Source organism: Oncorhynchus kisutch, unplaced genomic scaffold (genome assembly GCF_002021735.2).
Source record: "Oncorhynchus kisutch isolate 150728-3 unplaced genomic scaffold, Okis_V2 Okis07a-Okis12b_hom, whole genome shotgun sequence".
NCBI lineage: Eukaryota > Metazoa > Chordata > Actinopteri > Salmoniformes > Salmonidae > Oncorhynchus > Oncorhynchus kisutch.
Genome location: NW_022261984.1, coordinates 4,124,480 through 4,140,836, shown reverse-complemented (window position 1 = coordinate 4,140,836; position 16,357 = coordinate 4,124,480). Strand labels below are relative to the sequence as shown.

Genomic DNA, 16,357 nt, shown 5'->3' with positions numbered 1-16,357 from the left:
CACTGCTGTTACTGTAGGTTAGACACACACTCTGCTGTTACTGTAGGTTAGACACACACTCTGCTGTTACTGTAGGTTAGAGACACACACTGCTGTTACTGTAGGTTAGACACACACTGCTGTTACTGTAGGTTAGACACACACTCTGCTGTTACTGTAGGTTAGACACACACTGCTGTTACTGTAGGTTAGACACACACTGCTGTTACTGTAGGTTAGACACACACACTGCTGTTACTGTAGGTTAGACACACACTGCTGTTACTGTAGGTTAGACACACACTGCTGTTACTGTAGGTTAGACACACACTGCTGTTACTGTAGGTTAGACACACTGCTGTTACTGTAGGTTAGACACACACTGCTGTTACTGTAGGTTAGACACACACTGCTGTTACTGTAGGTTAGACACACACTGCTGTTACTGTAGGTTAGACACACACTCTGCTGTTACTGTAGGTTAGAGACACACACTGCTGTTACTGTAGGTTAGACACACTGCTGTTACTGTAGGTTAGACACACACACTGCTGTTACTGTAGGTTAGACACACTGCTGTTACTGTAGGTTAGACACACTCTGCTGTTACTGTAGGTTAGACACACACTCTGCTGTTACTGTAGGTTAGACACACACTGCTGTTACTGTAGGTTAGACACACACTGCTGTTACTGTAGGTTAGACACACACTGCTGTTACTGTAGGTTAGACACACACTGCTGTTACTGTAGGTTAGACACACACTGCTGTTACTGTAGGTTAGACACACACTGCTGTTACTGTAGGTTAGACACACACTGCTGTTACTGTAGGTTAGACACACACTGCTGTTACTGTAGGTTAGACACACACTGCTGTTACTGTAGGTTAGACACACACTCTGCTGTTACTGTAGGTTAGACACACACTGCTGTTACTGTAGGTTAGACACACTGCTGTTACTGTAGGTTAGACACACACTGCTGTTACTGTAGGTTAGACACACACTGCTGTTACTGTAGGTTAGACACACACTGCTGTTACTGTAGGTTAGACACACTGCTGTTACTGTAGGTTAGACACACACTCTGCTGTTACTGTAGGTTAGACACACACTGCTGTTACTGTAGGTTAGACACACACTGCTGTTACTGTAGGTTAGACACACACTGCTGTTACTGTAGGTTAGACACACACTGCTGTTACTGTAGGTTAGACACACACTCTGCTGTTACTGTAGGTTAGACACACACACTGCTGTTACTGTAGGTTAGACACACACTCTGCTGTTACTGTAGGTTAGACACACACTGCTGTTACTGTAGGTTAGACACACACTGCTGTTACTGTAGGTTAGACACACACTCTGCTGTTACTGTAGGTTAGACACACACACTGCTGTTACTGTAGGTTAGACACACACTCTGCTGTTACTGTAGGTTAGACACACACACTGCTGTTACTGTAGGTTAGACACACACTGCTGTTACTGTAGGTTAGACACACACTGCTGTTACTGTAGGTTAGACACACACTGCTGTTACTGTAGGTTAGACACACACTCTGCTGTTACTGTAGGTTAGACACACACTCTGCTGTTACTGTAGGTTAGACACACACACTGCTGTTACTGTAGGTTAGACACACACTCTGCTGTTACTGTAGGTTAGACACCCACACTGCTGTTACTGTAGGTTAGACACACACTGCTGTTACTGTAGGTTAGACACCCACACTGCTGTTACTGTAGGTTAGACACACACACTGCTGTTACTGTAGGTTAGACACCCACACTGCTGTTACTGTAGGTTAGACCCACACTGCTGTTACTGTAGGTTAGACACACACTGCTGTTACTGTAGGTTAGACACACACACTGCTGTTACTGTAGGTTAGAGACACACACTGCTGTTACTGTAGGTTAGACACACACTGCTGTTACTGTAGGTTAGACACACACTGCTGTTACTGTAGGTTAGACACACACTGCTGTTACTGTAGGTTAGACACACACTGCTGTTACTGTAGGTTAGACACACACACTGCTGTTACTGTAGGTTAGACACCACACTGCTGTTACTGTAGGTTAGAAACACACACTGCTGTTACTGTAGGTTAGACACACACTGCTGTTACTGTAGGTTAGAGACACACACTGCTGTTACTGTAGGTTAGACACACACTGCTGTTACTGTAGGTTAGACACACACTCTGCTGTTACTGTAGGTTAGACACACACTGCTGTTACTGTAGGTTAGACACACACTGCTGTTACTGTAGGTTAGACACACACACTGCTGTTACTGTAGGTTAGACACACACTGCTGTTACTGTAGGTTAGACACACACTGCTGTTACTGTAGGTTAGACACACTCTGCTGTTACTGTAGGTTAGACACACTGCTGTTACTGTAGGTTAGACACACACTGCTGTTACTGTAGGTTAGACACACACACTGCTGTTACTGTAGGTTAGACACACACTGCTGTTACTGTAGGTTAGACACACACTCTGCTGTTACTGTAGGTTAGAGACACACACTGCTGTTACTGTAGGTTAGACACACTGCTGTTACTGTAGGTTAGACACACACACTGCTGTTACTGTAGGTTAGACACACTGCTGTTACTGTAGGTTAGACACACTCTGCTGTTACTGTAGGTTAGACACACACTCTGCTGTTACTGTAGGTTAGACACACACTGCTGTTACTGTAGGTTAGACACACACTGCTGTTACTGTAGGTTAGACACACACTGCTGTTACTGCAGGTTAGACACACACTGCTGTTACTGTAGGTTAGACACACACTGCTGTTACTGTAGGTTAGACACACACTGCTGTTACTGCAGGTTAGACACACACTGCTGTTACTGTAGGTTAGACACACACTGCTGTTACTGTAGGTTAGACACACACTCTGCTGTTACTGCAGGTTAGACACACACTGCTGTTACTGTAGGTTAGACACACTGCTGTTACTGTAGGTTAGACACACACTCTGCTGTTACTGCAGGTTAGACACACACTGCTGTTACTGTAGGTTAGACACACACTCTGCTGTTACTGTAGGTTAGACACACTGCTGTTACTGTAGGTTAGACACACACTCTGCTGTTACTGTAGGTTAGACACACACTGCTGTTACTGTAGGTTAGACACACACTGCTGTTACTGTAGGTTAGACACACACTGCTGTTACTGTAGGTTAAACACACTCTGCTGTTATTGTAGGTTAGACACACACTCTGCTGTTACTGTAGGTTAGACACACACACTGCTGTTACTGTAGGTTAGACACACACTCTGCTGTTACTGTAGGTTAGAGACACACACTGCTGTTACTGTAGGTTAGAGACACACACTGCTGTTACTGTAGGTTAGACACACACTGCTGTTACTGCAGGTTAGACACACACTGCTGTTACTGTAGGTTAGACACACACTCTGCTGTTACTGTAGGTTAGACACACACTCTGCTGTTACTGTAGGTTAGACACACACTGCTGTTACTGTAGGTTAGACACACACTCTGCTGTTACTGTAGGTTAGACACCCACACTGCTGTTACTGTAGGTTAGACACACACACTGCTGTTACTGTAGGTTAGACACACACACTGCTGTTACTGTAGGTTAGACACACACACTGCTGTTACTGTAGGTTAGACACACACTCTGCTGTTACTGTAGGTTAGACACACACACTGCTGTTACTGTAGGTTAGACACACACTGCTGTTACTGTAGGTTAGACACACACTCTGCTGTTACTGTAGGTTAGACACACACTGCTGTTACTGTAGGTTAGACACACACTGCTGTTACTGTAGGTTAGACACACACTGCTGTTACTGTAGGTTAGACACACACTGCTGTTACTGTAGGTTAGACACACTCTGCTGTTACTGTAGGTTAGACACACACTGCTGTTACTGTAGGTTAGACACACACACTGCTGTTACTGTAGGTTAGACACACACACTGCTGTTACTGTAGGTTAGACACACACTGCTGTTACTGTAGGTTAGACACACTCTGCTGTTACTGTAGGTTAGACACACACTGCTGTTACTGTAGGTTAGACACACACTGCTGTTACTGTAGGTTAGACACACACTGCTGTTACTGTAGGTTAGACACACACTCTGCTGTTACTGCAGGTTAGACACACACTGCTGTTACTGTAGGTTAGACACACTGCTGTTACTGTAGGTTAGACACACACTCTGCTGTTACTGCAGGTTAGACACACACTGCTGTTACTGTAGGTTAGACACACTGCTGTTACTGTAGGTTAGACACACTGCTGTTACTGTAGGTTAGACACACACTGCTGTTACTGTAGGTTAGACACACACTGCTGTTACTGTAGGTTAGACACACACTGCTGTTACTGTAGGTTAGACACACACTGCTGTTACTGTAGGTTAGACACACACTGCTGTTACTGTAGGTTAGACACACACTCTGCTGTTACTGTAGGTTAGACACACTGCAGTTACTGTAGGTTAGACACACACTCTGCTGTTACTGTAGGTTAGACACACACTGCTGTTACTGTAGGTTAGACACACACTGCTGTTACTGTAGGTTAGACACACACTCTGCTGTTACTGTAGGTTAGACACACACACTGCTGTTACTGTAGGTTAGACACACACTCTGCTGTTACTGTAGGTTAGAGACACACACTGCTGTTACTGTAGGTTAGACACACACTGCTGTTACTGTAGGTTAGACACACACTGCTGTTACTGTAGGTTAGACACACACACTGCTGTTACTGTAGGTTAGACACACACTCTGCTGTTACTGTAGGTTAGACACACACTGCTGTTACTGTAGGTTAGACACACACACTGCTGTTACTGTAGGTTAGACACACACTGCTGTTACTGTAGGTTAGACACCCACACTGCTGTTACTGTAGGTTAGACACACACTGCTGTTACTGTAGGTTAGACACCCACACTGCTGTTACTGTAGGTTAGAGACACACACTGCTGTTACTGTAGGTTAGACACACACACTGCTGTTACTGTAGGTTAGACACACACTGCTGTTACTGCAGGTTAGACACACACACTGCTGTTACTGTAGGTTAGACACACACTGCTGTTACTGCAGGTTAGACACACACTGCTGTTCCTGCAGGTTAGACACACACTGCTGTTACTGTAGGTTAGAAACCCACACTGCTGTTATTGTAGGTTAGAAACCCACACTGCTGTTACTGTAGGTTAGAGACACACACTGCTGTTACTGTAGGTTAGAGACACACACTGCTGTTACTGTAGGTTAGACACACACTGCTGTTACTGTAGGTTAGACACACACTCTGCTGTTACTGTAGGTTAGACACACACACTGCTGTTACTGTAGGTTAGACACACACTGCTGTTACTGTAGGTTAGACACACACACTGCTGTTACTGTAGGTTAGACACACACTGCTGTTACTGTAGGTTAGACACACACTGCTGTTACTGTAGGTTAGACACACACTGCTGTTACTGTAGGTTAGACACACACTGCTGTTACTGTAGGTTAGACACACTCTGCTGTTACTGTAGGTTAGACACACTGCTGTTACTGTAGGTTAGACACACACGGCTGTTACTGTAGGTTAGACACACACTCTGCTGTTACTGTAGGTTAGAGACACACACTGCTGTTACTGTAGGTTAGACACACTGCTGTTACTGTAGGTTAGACACACACACTGCTGTTACTGTAGGTTAGACACACTGCTGTTACTGTAGGTTAGACACACACTGCTGTTACTGTAGGTTAGACACACACTCTGCTGTTACTGTAGGTTAGACACACACTGCTGTTACTGTAGGTTAGACACACACTGCTGTTACTGTAGGTTAGACACACACTGCTGTTACTGCAGGTTAGACACACACTGCTGTTACTGTAGGTTAGACACACACTGCTGTTACTGTAGGTTAGACACACACTGCTGTTACTGTAGGTTAGACACACACTGCTGTTACTGTAGGTTAGACACACACTGCTGTTACTGTAGGTTAGACACACACTCTGCTGTTACTGCAGGTTAGACACACACTGCTGTTACTGTAGGTTAGACACACTGCTGTTACTGTAGGTTAGACACACACTCTGCTGTTACTGTAGGTTAGACACACACTGCTGTTACTGTAGGTTAGACACACACTCTGCTGTTACTGTAGGTTAGACACACTGCTGTTACTGTAGGTTAGACACACACTGCTGTTACTGTAGGTTAGACACACACTGCTGTTACTGTAGGTTAGACACACACTGCTGTTACTGTAGGTTAGACACACACTGCTGTTACTGTAGGTTAGACACACACTGCTGTTACTGTAGGTTAGACACACACTGCTGTTACTGTAGGTTAGACACACACTGCTGTTACTGTAGGTTAGACACACACTCTGCTGTTACTGCAGGTTAGACACACACTGCTGTTACTGTAGGTTAGACACACTGCTGTTACTGTAGGTTAGACACACACTCTGCTGTTACTGCAGGTTAGACACACACTGCTGTTACTGCAGGTTAGACACACACTCTGCTGTTACTGTAGGTTAGACACACTGCAGTTACTGTAGGTTAGACACACACTCTGCTGTTACTGTAGGTTAGACACACACTGCTGTTACTGTAGGTTAGACACACACTGCTGTTACTGTAGGTTAGACACACACTGCTGTTACTGTAGGTTAGACACACACTCTGCTGTTACTGTAGGTTAGACACACACTCTGCTGTTACTGTAGGTTAGACACACACACTGCTGTTACTGTAGGTTAGACACACACTCTGCTGTTACTGTAGGTTAGAGACACACACTGCTGTTACTGTAGGTTAGAGACACACACTGCTGTTACTGTAGGTTAGACACACACTGCTGTTACTGCAGGTTAGACACACACACTGCTGTTACTGTAGGTTAGACACACACTCTGCTGTTACTGTAGGTTAGACACACACTCTGCTGTTACTGTAGGTTAGACACACACACTGCTGTTACTGTAGGTTAGACACACACTCTGCTGTTACTGTAGGTTAGACACCCACACTGCTGTTACTGCAGGTTAGACACACACTGCTGTTACTGTAGGTTAGACACACACTGCTGTTACTGTAGGTTAGACACACACACTGCTGTTACTGTAGGTTAGACACACACACTGCTGTTACTGTAGGTTAGACACACACTCTGCTGTTACTGTAGGTTAGACACACACACTGCTGTTACTGTAGGTTAGACACACACTGCTGTTACTGTAGGTTAGACACACACTCTGCTGTTACTGTAGGTTAGACACACACTGCTGTTACTGTAGGTTAGACACACACTGCTGTTACTGTAGGTTAGACACACACTGCTGTTACTGTAGGTAGAGACACACACTGCTGTTACTGTAGGTTAGACACACACTGCTGTTACTGTAGGTTAGACACACACTGCTGTTACTGTAGGTTAGACACACACTGCTGTTACTGTAGGTTAGACACACACACTGCTGTTACTGTAGGTTAGACACACACACTGCTGTTACTGTAGGTTAGACACACACTGCTGTTACTGTAGGTTAGACACACACTGCTGTTACTGTAGGTTAGACACACACTGCTGTTACTGTAGGTTAGACACACACTGCTGTTACTGTAGGTTAGACACACACTGCTGTTACTGTAGGTTAGACACACACTCTGCTGTTACTGTAGGTTAGACACACACTGCTGTTACTGTAGGTTAGACACACTGCTGTTACTGTAGGTTAGACACACACTCTGCTGTTACTGCAGGTTAGACACACACTGCTGTTACTGTAGGTTAGACACACTGCTGTTACTGTAGGTTAGACACACTGCTGTTACTGTAGGTTAGACACACTCTGCTGTTACTGTAGGTTAGACACACACTGCTGTTACTGTAGGTTAGACACACACACTGCTGTTACTGTAGGTTAGACACACACTGCTGTTACTGTAGGTTAGACACACACTGCTGTTACTGTAGGTTAGACACACACTGCTGTTACTGTAGGTTAGACACACACACTGCTGTTACTGTAGGTTAGACACACACTGCTGTTACTGTAGGTTAGACACACACTGCTGTTACTGCAGGTTAGACACACACTGCTGTTACTGTAGGTTAGACACACACTGCTGTTACTGTAGGTTAGACACACACTGCTGTTACTGTAGGTTAGACACACACTCTGCTGTTACTGTAGGTTAGACACACTGCTGTTACTGTAGGTTAGACACACACTCTGCTGTTACTGTAGGTTAGACACATACTGCTGTTACTGTAGGTTAGACACACACTGCTGTTACTGTAGGTTAGACACACACTCTGCTGTTACTGTAGGTTAGACACACACACTGCTGTTACTGTAGGTTAGACACACACTCTGCAGTTACTGTAGGTTAGAGACACACACTGCTGTTACTGTAGGTTAGAGACACACACTGCTGTTACTGTAGGTTAGACACACACACTGCTGTTACTGTAGGTTAGACACACTGCTGTTACTGTAGGTTAGACACACTCTGCTGTTACTGTAGGTTAGACACACACTCTGCTGTTACTGTAGGTTAGACACACACTGCTGTTACTGTAGGTTAGACACACACTGCTGTTACTGCAGGTTAGACACACACTGCTGTTACTGTAGGTTAGACACACACTGCTGTTACTGTAGGTTAGACACACACTGCTGTTACTGCAGGTTAGACACACACTGCTGTTACTGTAGGTTAGACACACACTGCTGTTACTGTAGGTTAGACACACACTCTGCTGTTACTGTAGGTTAGACACACACTGCTGTTACTGTAGGTTAGACACACTGCTGTTACTGTAGGTTAGACACACACTCTGCTGTTACTGTAGGTTAGACACACACTGCTGTTACGTGCAGGTTAGACACACACTCTGCTGTTACTGTAGGTTAGACACACTGCAGTTACTGTAGGTTAGACACACACTCTGCTGTTACTGTAGGTTAGACACACACTGCTGTTACTGTCGGTTAGACACACACTGCTGTACTGTAGGTTAGACACAACACTGCTGTTACTGTAGGTTAGACACACACTCTGCTGTTATTGTAGGTTAGACACACACTCTGCTGTTATGTAGGTTAGACACACACACTGCTGTTACTGTAGGTTAGACACACACTCTGCTGTTACTGTAGGTTTAGAGACACACACTGCTGTTACTGTAGGTTAGAGACAACACACTGCTGTTACTGTAGGGTTAGACACACACTGCTGTTACTGCAGGTTAGACACACACACTGCTGTTACTGTAGGTTAGACACACACTCTGCTGTTACTGTAGGTTTAGACACACTGCTGTTACTGTAGGTTAGACACACACTCTGCTGTTACTGCAGGTTAGACACACACTGCTGTTTACTGTAGGTTAGACACACTGCTGTTACTGTAGGTTAGACACACTGCTGTTACTGTAGGTTAGACACACTCTGCTGTTAACTGTAGGTTAGACACACACTGCTGTTACTGTAGGTTAGACACACACACTGCTGTTACTGTAGGTTAGACACACACTGCTGTTACTGTATGTTAGACACACACTGCTGTTACTGTAGGTTAGACACACACTGCTGTTACTGTAGGTTAGACACACACACTGCTGTTACTGTAGGTTAGACACATTCTGCTGTTACTGTAGGTTAGACACACACTGCTGTTACTGCAGGTTAGACCACACACTGCTGTTACTGCAGGTTAGACACACACTGCTGTTACTGCAGGTTAGACACACACTGCTGTTACTGTAGGTTAGACACCACACTGCTGTTACTGCAGGTTAGACACACACTCTGCTGTTACTGTAGGTTAGACACACTGCAGTTACTGTAGGTTAGACACACACTCTGCTGTTACTGTAGGTTAGACACATACTGCTGTTACTGTAGGTTAGACACACACTGCTGTTACTGTAGGTTAGACACACACTCTGCTGTTACTGTAGGTTAGACACACACACTGCTGTTACTGTAGGTTAGACACACACTCTGCAGTTACTGTAGGTTAGAGACACACACTGCTGTTACTGTAGGTTAGAGACACACACTGCTGTTACTGTAGGTTAGACACACACTGCTGTTACTGCAGGTTAGACACACACACTGCAGTTACTGTAGGTTAGACACACACTCTGCTGTTACTGTAGGTTAGACACACACTGCTGTTACTGTAGGTTAGACACACACTGCTGTTACTGTAGGTTAGACACACACTCTGCTGTTATTGTAGGTTAGACACACACTCTGCTGTTACTGCAGGTTAGACACACACCTGCTGTACTGTGGTACTTACGGTAGGTTAGAGACACACACTGCTGTTACTGTAGGTTAGAGACACACACTGCTGTTACTGTAGGTTAGACACACACTGCTGTTACTGCAGGTTAGACACACACACTGCTGTTACTGTAGGTTAGACACACACTCTGCTGTTACTGTAGGTTAGACACACACTCTGCTGTTACTGTAGGTTAGACACACACACTGCTGTTACTGTAGGTTAGACACACACTCTGCTGTTACTGTAGGTTAGACACCCACACTGCTGTTACTGCAGGTTAGACACACACACTGCTGTTACTGTAGGTTAGACACCCACACTGCTGTTACTGCAGGTTAGACACACACACTGCTGTTACTGTAGGTTAGACACCCACACGGCTGTTACTGTAGGTTAGAAACCCACACTGCTGTTACTGTAGGTTAGAAACCCACACTGCTGTTACTGTAGGTTAGAGACACACACTGCTGTTACTGTAGGTTAGAGACACACACTGCTGTTACTGTAGGTTAGACACACACTGCTGTTACTGCAGGTTAGACACACACACTGCTGTTACTGTAGGTTAGACACACACTGCTGTTACTGCAGGTTAGACACACACTGCTGTTACTGCAGGTTAGACACACACTGCTGTTACTGCAGGTTAGACACACACACTGCTGTTACTGCGGGTTAGACACACACTGCTGTTACTGCAGGTTAGACACACACTGCTGTTACTGCAGGTTAGACACACACACTGCTGTTACTGCAGGTTAGACACACACTGCTGTTACTGTAGGTTAGACACACACTCTGCTGTTACTGTAGGTTAGACACACACTGCTGTTACTGCAGGTTAGACACACACTGCTGTTACTGCAGGTTAGACACACACTGCTGTTACTGTAGGTTAGACACACACTCTGCTGTTACTGTAGGTTAGACACACACTGCTGTTACTGCAGGTTAGACACACACACTGCTGTTACTGTAGGTTAGACACACACTGCTGTTACTGTAGGTTAGACACACACTGCTGTTACTGCAGGTTAGACACACACTGCTGTTACTGCAGGTTAGACACACACACTGCTGTTACTGTAGGTTAGACACACACTGCTGTTACTGCAGGTTAGACACACACACGGCTGTTACTGTAGGTTAGACACACACTGCTGTTTCTTTAGGTTAGACACACACTCTGCTGTTACTGTAGGTTAGACACACACTGCTGTTACTGTAGGTTAGACACACACTCTGCTGTTACTGTAGGTTAGACACACACTCTGCTGTTACTGTAGGTTAGACACACACACTGCTGTTACTGTAGGTTAGACACACACTGCTGTTACTGTAGGTTAGACACACACACTGCTGTTACTGTAGGTTAGACACACACACTGCTGTTACTGTAGGTTAGACACACACTCTGCTGTTACTGTAAGTTAGACACACACACTGCTGTTACTGTAGGTTAGACACACACTCTGCTGTTACTGTAGGTTAGACACACACTGCTGTTACTGCAGGTTAGACACACACTGCTGTTACTGTAGGTTAGACACACACTGCTGTTACTGTAGGTTAGACACACACTGCTGTTACTGTAGGTTAGACACACACTGCTGTTACTGTAGGTTAGACACACACTGCTGTTACTGTAGGTTAGACACACACTGCTGTTACTGTAGGTTAGACACACACTCTGCTGTTACTGTAGGTTAGACACACACTGCTGTTACTGTAGGTTTGACACACACTGCTGTTACTGTAGGTTAGACACACACTCTGCTGTTACTGTAGGTTAGACACACACTGCTGTTACTGTAGGTTAGACACACACTGCTGTTACTGTAGGTTAGGCACTCACACTGCTGTTACTGTAGGTTAGACACACACTGCTGTTACTGTAGGTTAGACACACACTGCTGTTACTGTAGGTTAGGCACTCACACTGCTGTTACTGTAGGTTAGACACTCACACTCTATCACATCCTGTCTATGTGTGTACTGTAGATGGAGTGCTGTACACCGCCTCCCCTTCTAACTTCCTGGGCACGATGTATGACATCACCAGGGCAACAGGTCAAGAGGTGCACGTGCATCAGTCCATCAACTGGCTCAGTGGTGAGACCCATCTGTCAATCACACACACTCCCATTGCATGTTGGGAAAGATGATAAAATACTTCTACTGTCCCAACTTCTGTAACACCAAACAACAACAGAATGTGTCCAAAGAAGAGTTTAACTCAGGATGTGGTTTAGCAGTGTGGTGTTACTTACCTAATGAGTTCTCTTTGATGGTGGTCTATGTCTATACCCATCCACGTGTTTTATACCAGTAAAGTCATACCGTATAAAATAAACATCACCACAGCTCTGATGGAAACTGGATGTTTTGGTACAGTTTTATAAATTCCATCAGATAACTTTTTCTTTTCGACATGGTGGGATCTTTTTGTGGCGGTAGAATGAAGGATGTGAGAAGTGGAGATGGAAACATCTTTATATGCTCGTATTGATGTAACAACCATCATAAGTAAACCGGGAGTCATGCGATGACATGTTGTGTGTCCTCCCACTACGACTCGGGGAGTCATGCGATGACATGTTGTGTGTCCTCCCACTACGACTCGGGGAGTCATGCGATGACATGTTGTGTGTCCTCCCACTACGACTCGGGGAGTCATGCGATGACATGTTGTGTGTCCTCCCACTTCGACTCGGGGAGTCATGCGATGACATGTTGTGTGTCCTCCCACTATGACTCGGGGAGTCATGCGATGACATGTTGTGTGTCCTCCCACTACGACTCGGGGAGTCATGCGATGACATGTTGTGTGTCCTCCCACTACGACTCGGGAAGTCATGCGATGACATGTTGTGTGTCCTCCCACTACGACTCGGGAAGTCATGCGATGACATGTTGTGTGTCCTCCCACTACGACTCGGGAAGTCATGCGATGACATGTTGTGTGTCCTCCCACTACGACTCGGGGAGTCATGCGATGACATGTTGTGTGTCCTCCCACTACGACTCGGGGAGTCATGCGATGACATGTTGTGTGTCCTCCCACTACGACTCGGGGAGTCATGCGATGACATGTTGTGTGGTCCTCCCACTACGACTCGGGGAGTCATGTGTGACATGTTGTGTGTCCTCCCACTACGACTCGGGGAGTCATGCGATGACATGTTGTGTGTCCTCCCACTACGACTCGGGGAGTCATGCGATGACATGTTGTGTGTCCTCCCACTACGACTCGGGGAGTCATGCGATGACATGTTGTGTGTCCTCCCACTACGACTCGGGAAGTCATGCGATGACATGTTGTGTGTCCTCCCACTACGACTCGGGAAGTCATGTGATGACATGTTGTGTGTCCTCCCACTACGACTCGGGGAGTCATGCGATGACATGTTGTGTGTCCTCCCACTACGACTCGGGGAGTCATGCGATGACATGTTGTGTGTCCTCCCACTACGACTCGGGGAGTCATGCGATGACATGTTGTGTGTCCTCCCACTACGACTCGGGAAGTCATGCGATGACATGTTGTGTGTCCTCCCACTACGACTCGGGGAGTCATGCGATGACATGTTGTGTGTCCTCCCACTACGACTCGGGGAGTCATGCGATGACATGTTGTGTGTCCTCCCACTACGACTCGGGGAGTCATGCGATGACATGTTGTGTGTCCTCCCACTACGACTCGGGGAGTCATGCGATGACATGTTGTGTGGTCCTCCCACTACGACTCGGGGAGTCATGTGTGACATGTTGTGTGTCCTCCCACTACGACTCGGGGAGTCATGCGATGACATGTTGTGTGTCCTCCCACTACGACTCGGGAAGTCATGCGATGACATGTTGTGTGTCCTCCCACTACGACTCGGGGAGTCATGCGATGACATGTTGTGTGTCCTCCCACTACGACTCGGGGAGTCATGCGATGACATGTTGTGTGTCCTCCCACTACGACTCGGGGAGTCATGCGATGACATGTTGTGTGTCCTCCCACTACGACTCGGGAAGTCATGCGATGACATGTTGTGTGTCCTCCCACTACGACTCGGGGAGTCATGCGATGACATGTTGTGTGTCCTCCCACTACGACTCGGGGAGTCATGCGATGACATGTTGTGTGTCCTCCCACTACGACTCGGGGAGTCATGCGATGACATGTTGTGTGTCCTCCCACTACGACTCGGGAAGTCATGCGATGACATGTTGTGTGTCCTCCCACTACGACTCGGGGAGTCATGTGATGACATGTTGTGTGTCCTCCCACTTCGACTCGGGGAGTCATGCAGTTTATTAGGCTACAGATGAAATAACTGAAAGTGCAAAGTGATTTTGACGCTCTTTTCCAATAAATATCGAGGGTCTTATTCTGGTGACGTGATGATCGATGCTTGACTGCAGGTTGACAAATACAAAATGTTCTTGCTCTTATCGATAGTAATCTCATCATGTAGACTAGCCTTCCCACACTGTATCTGTTCCACAAGACCAGAATATGCACATTTACTATTTAACCTAACCTGGGATATAACTATCGGTACAGTTGAAAATGGAAACACATTGAACTTTACATTTTTATTCGGTACATGAAAACTTAAGCGAAAAATTATGTTTTGTGTGTCTACATCATCACACATTGATTTTTATCTGCAAAAAGACAGTTTAGTGGAAACACCACTGATGAGAAAATGTGTAAGTTTGTCTGGGGCTACAAGGAAAATGTGTATGTTTGTCTGGGGCTACAAGGAAAATGTGAAACGTCGGGTCTGTTGAGGACTGGAGCTGGGAAGCACGACACACAATATGTCATTAATATGTCATTCTCTGATGAGTCCAGATCCAGAGTTTGTGAGTTCGGCCCTGGTCAGGGAGAGTCCTGGAGATGATGATAAAATCTACTTCTTCTTCATGGAGAACGCCTTAGAGTACGACCTTTACACCAAGGTCAGGGTCACACGGGTGGCCAGAGTCTGCAAGGTGAGATACATCTGTCTGTCTGTCTCTCTTTCCTCTCTTTCTCTCTCTCTCCCTCTATTTTGCTCATGTGTGCTTTGACTCGTGCTCTCTCCATCCTTCTCATCCCCCTCTCCCCCATCCCTTTCCCTATCTGCCAGGGAGACATGGGGGGCTCTAAGACCCTGCAGAAGCGCTGGACCAGTTTCCTGAAGGCTCAGCTGGTGTGTCAGGACCGGGACAGTGGCCAGCACTACACCGTCCTGACCCACGCCTACCCCCTGGAACACCGCCTGGGAGACCCCAGCAGCACACACTTCTACACCCTCTTCACCTCCCAGGGGTAAGGGGGTGGAGGGGGGAGAGGGGAAGAGAGAGGGAGGGAGGGGGGTAGAGATGCGGAGAGAGGGAGGTAGAGGAGGAGTAGAGATGGGGAGAGAGGGAGGTAGAGGAGGAGTAGAGATGGGGAGAGAGGGAGGTAGAGGAGGAGTAGAGATGGGGAGAGAGGGAGGTAGAGGAGAAGTAGAGATGGGGAGAGAGGGAGAGAGGGAGGTAGAGGAGGAGTAGAGATGGGGAGAGGGAGGTATAGGAGGAGTAGAGATGGGAAGTGGGTTGGAGAGTGAATGAGAGAGAGGACAGATTGTGAGGGAAAGAGAGAGGAGAATCACAAAAATATGAATATCATGTTACAGTGACTCATACAGACGGCATTACTGTAATGAACATGGTAATGTGTGTATGTGTGTTTAGGAAAGGAGAGCGCGTGTCAGCAGTGTGTGTGTACAGCCTGGCTGACATCACCAAGGTGTTTGCGACGGGAGGCTTCAGAGATATGAAGAGGAACTGTGTGAACAGTGGGAACTCTGAGTCTGTACCCGACCCCCGACCTGGACAGGTATTCACCAGACTCACCTGGGTTGTATTTATTAGGGCATGCAATGGAAAACATTTTAAAAACGTTTTGCAACGGATAGCGAAAGTTAGTGCTTCTTTCGAAAATGAGTGTTTCTTTGTTATTGGACGGATCCAGGTAGTCATTTTCCATTTCAGGGTTATTATCA

The 16,357-nt window shown here is 46.2% G+C and overlaps 1 protein-coding gene across 8 annotated transcripts in view; it reads left to right on the top strand.

Annotated features, from left to right (window-relative positions):
- The window catches only part of LOC109901308 (semaphorin-4E), a 330,201-nt gene that overhangs the window by 32,039 nt on the left and 281,805 nt on the right, over positions 1-16,357 (top strand). For 4 of the 8 annotated variants that reach the window (XR_004206940.1, XR_004206939.1, XM_031814901.1 and 1 more), the window contains 4 exons: positions 12,333-12,443; positions 15,181-15,320; positions 15,458-15,639; positions 16,047-16,191. The exons of 3 other annotated variants lie outside the window; for them this stretch is intronic. Coding sequence is in view for 3 of the 5 variants with exons in the window: in XM_031814901.1 (XP_031670761.1) it covers positions 12,333-12,443; positions 15,181-15,320; positions 15,458-15,639; positions 16,047-16,191 (578 nt within the window). In the remaining 2 variants the exon portion in view is untranslated. The remainder of the gene's footprint in view (positions 1-12,332; positions 12,444-15,180; positions 15,321-15,457; positions 15,640-16,046; positions 16,192-16,357) is intronic. One more of the 8 variants, XM_031814902.1, reaches the window with a different exon arrangement.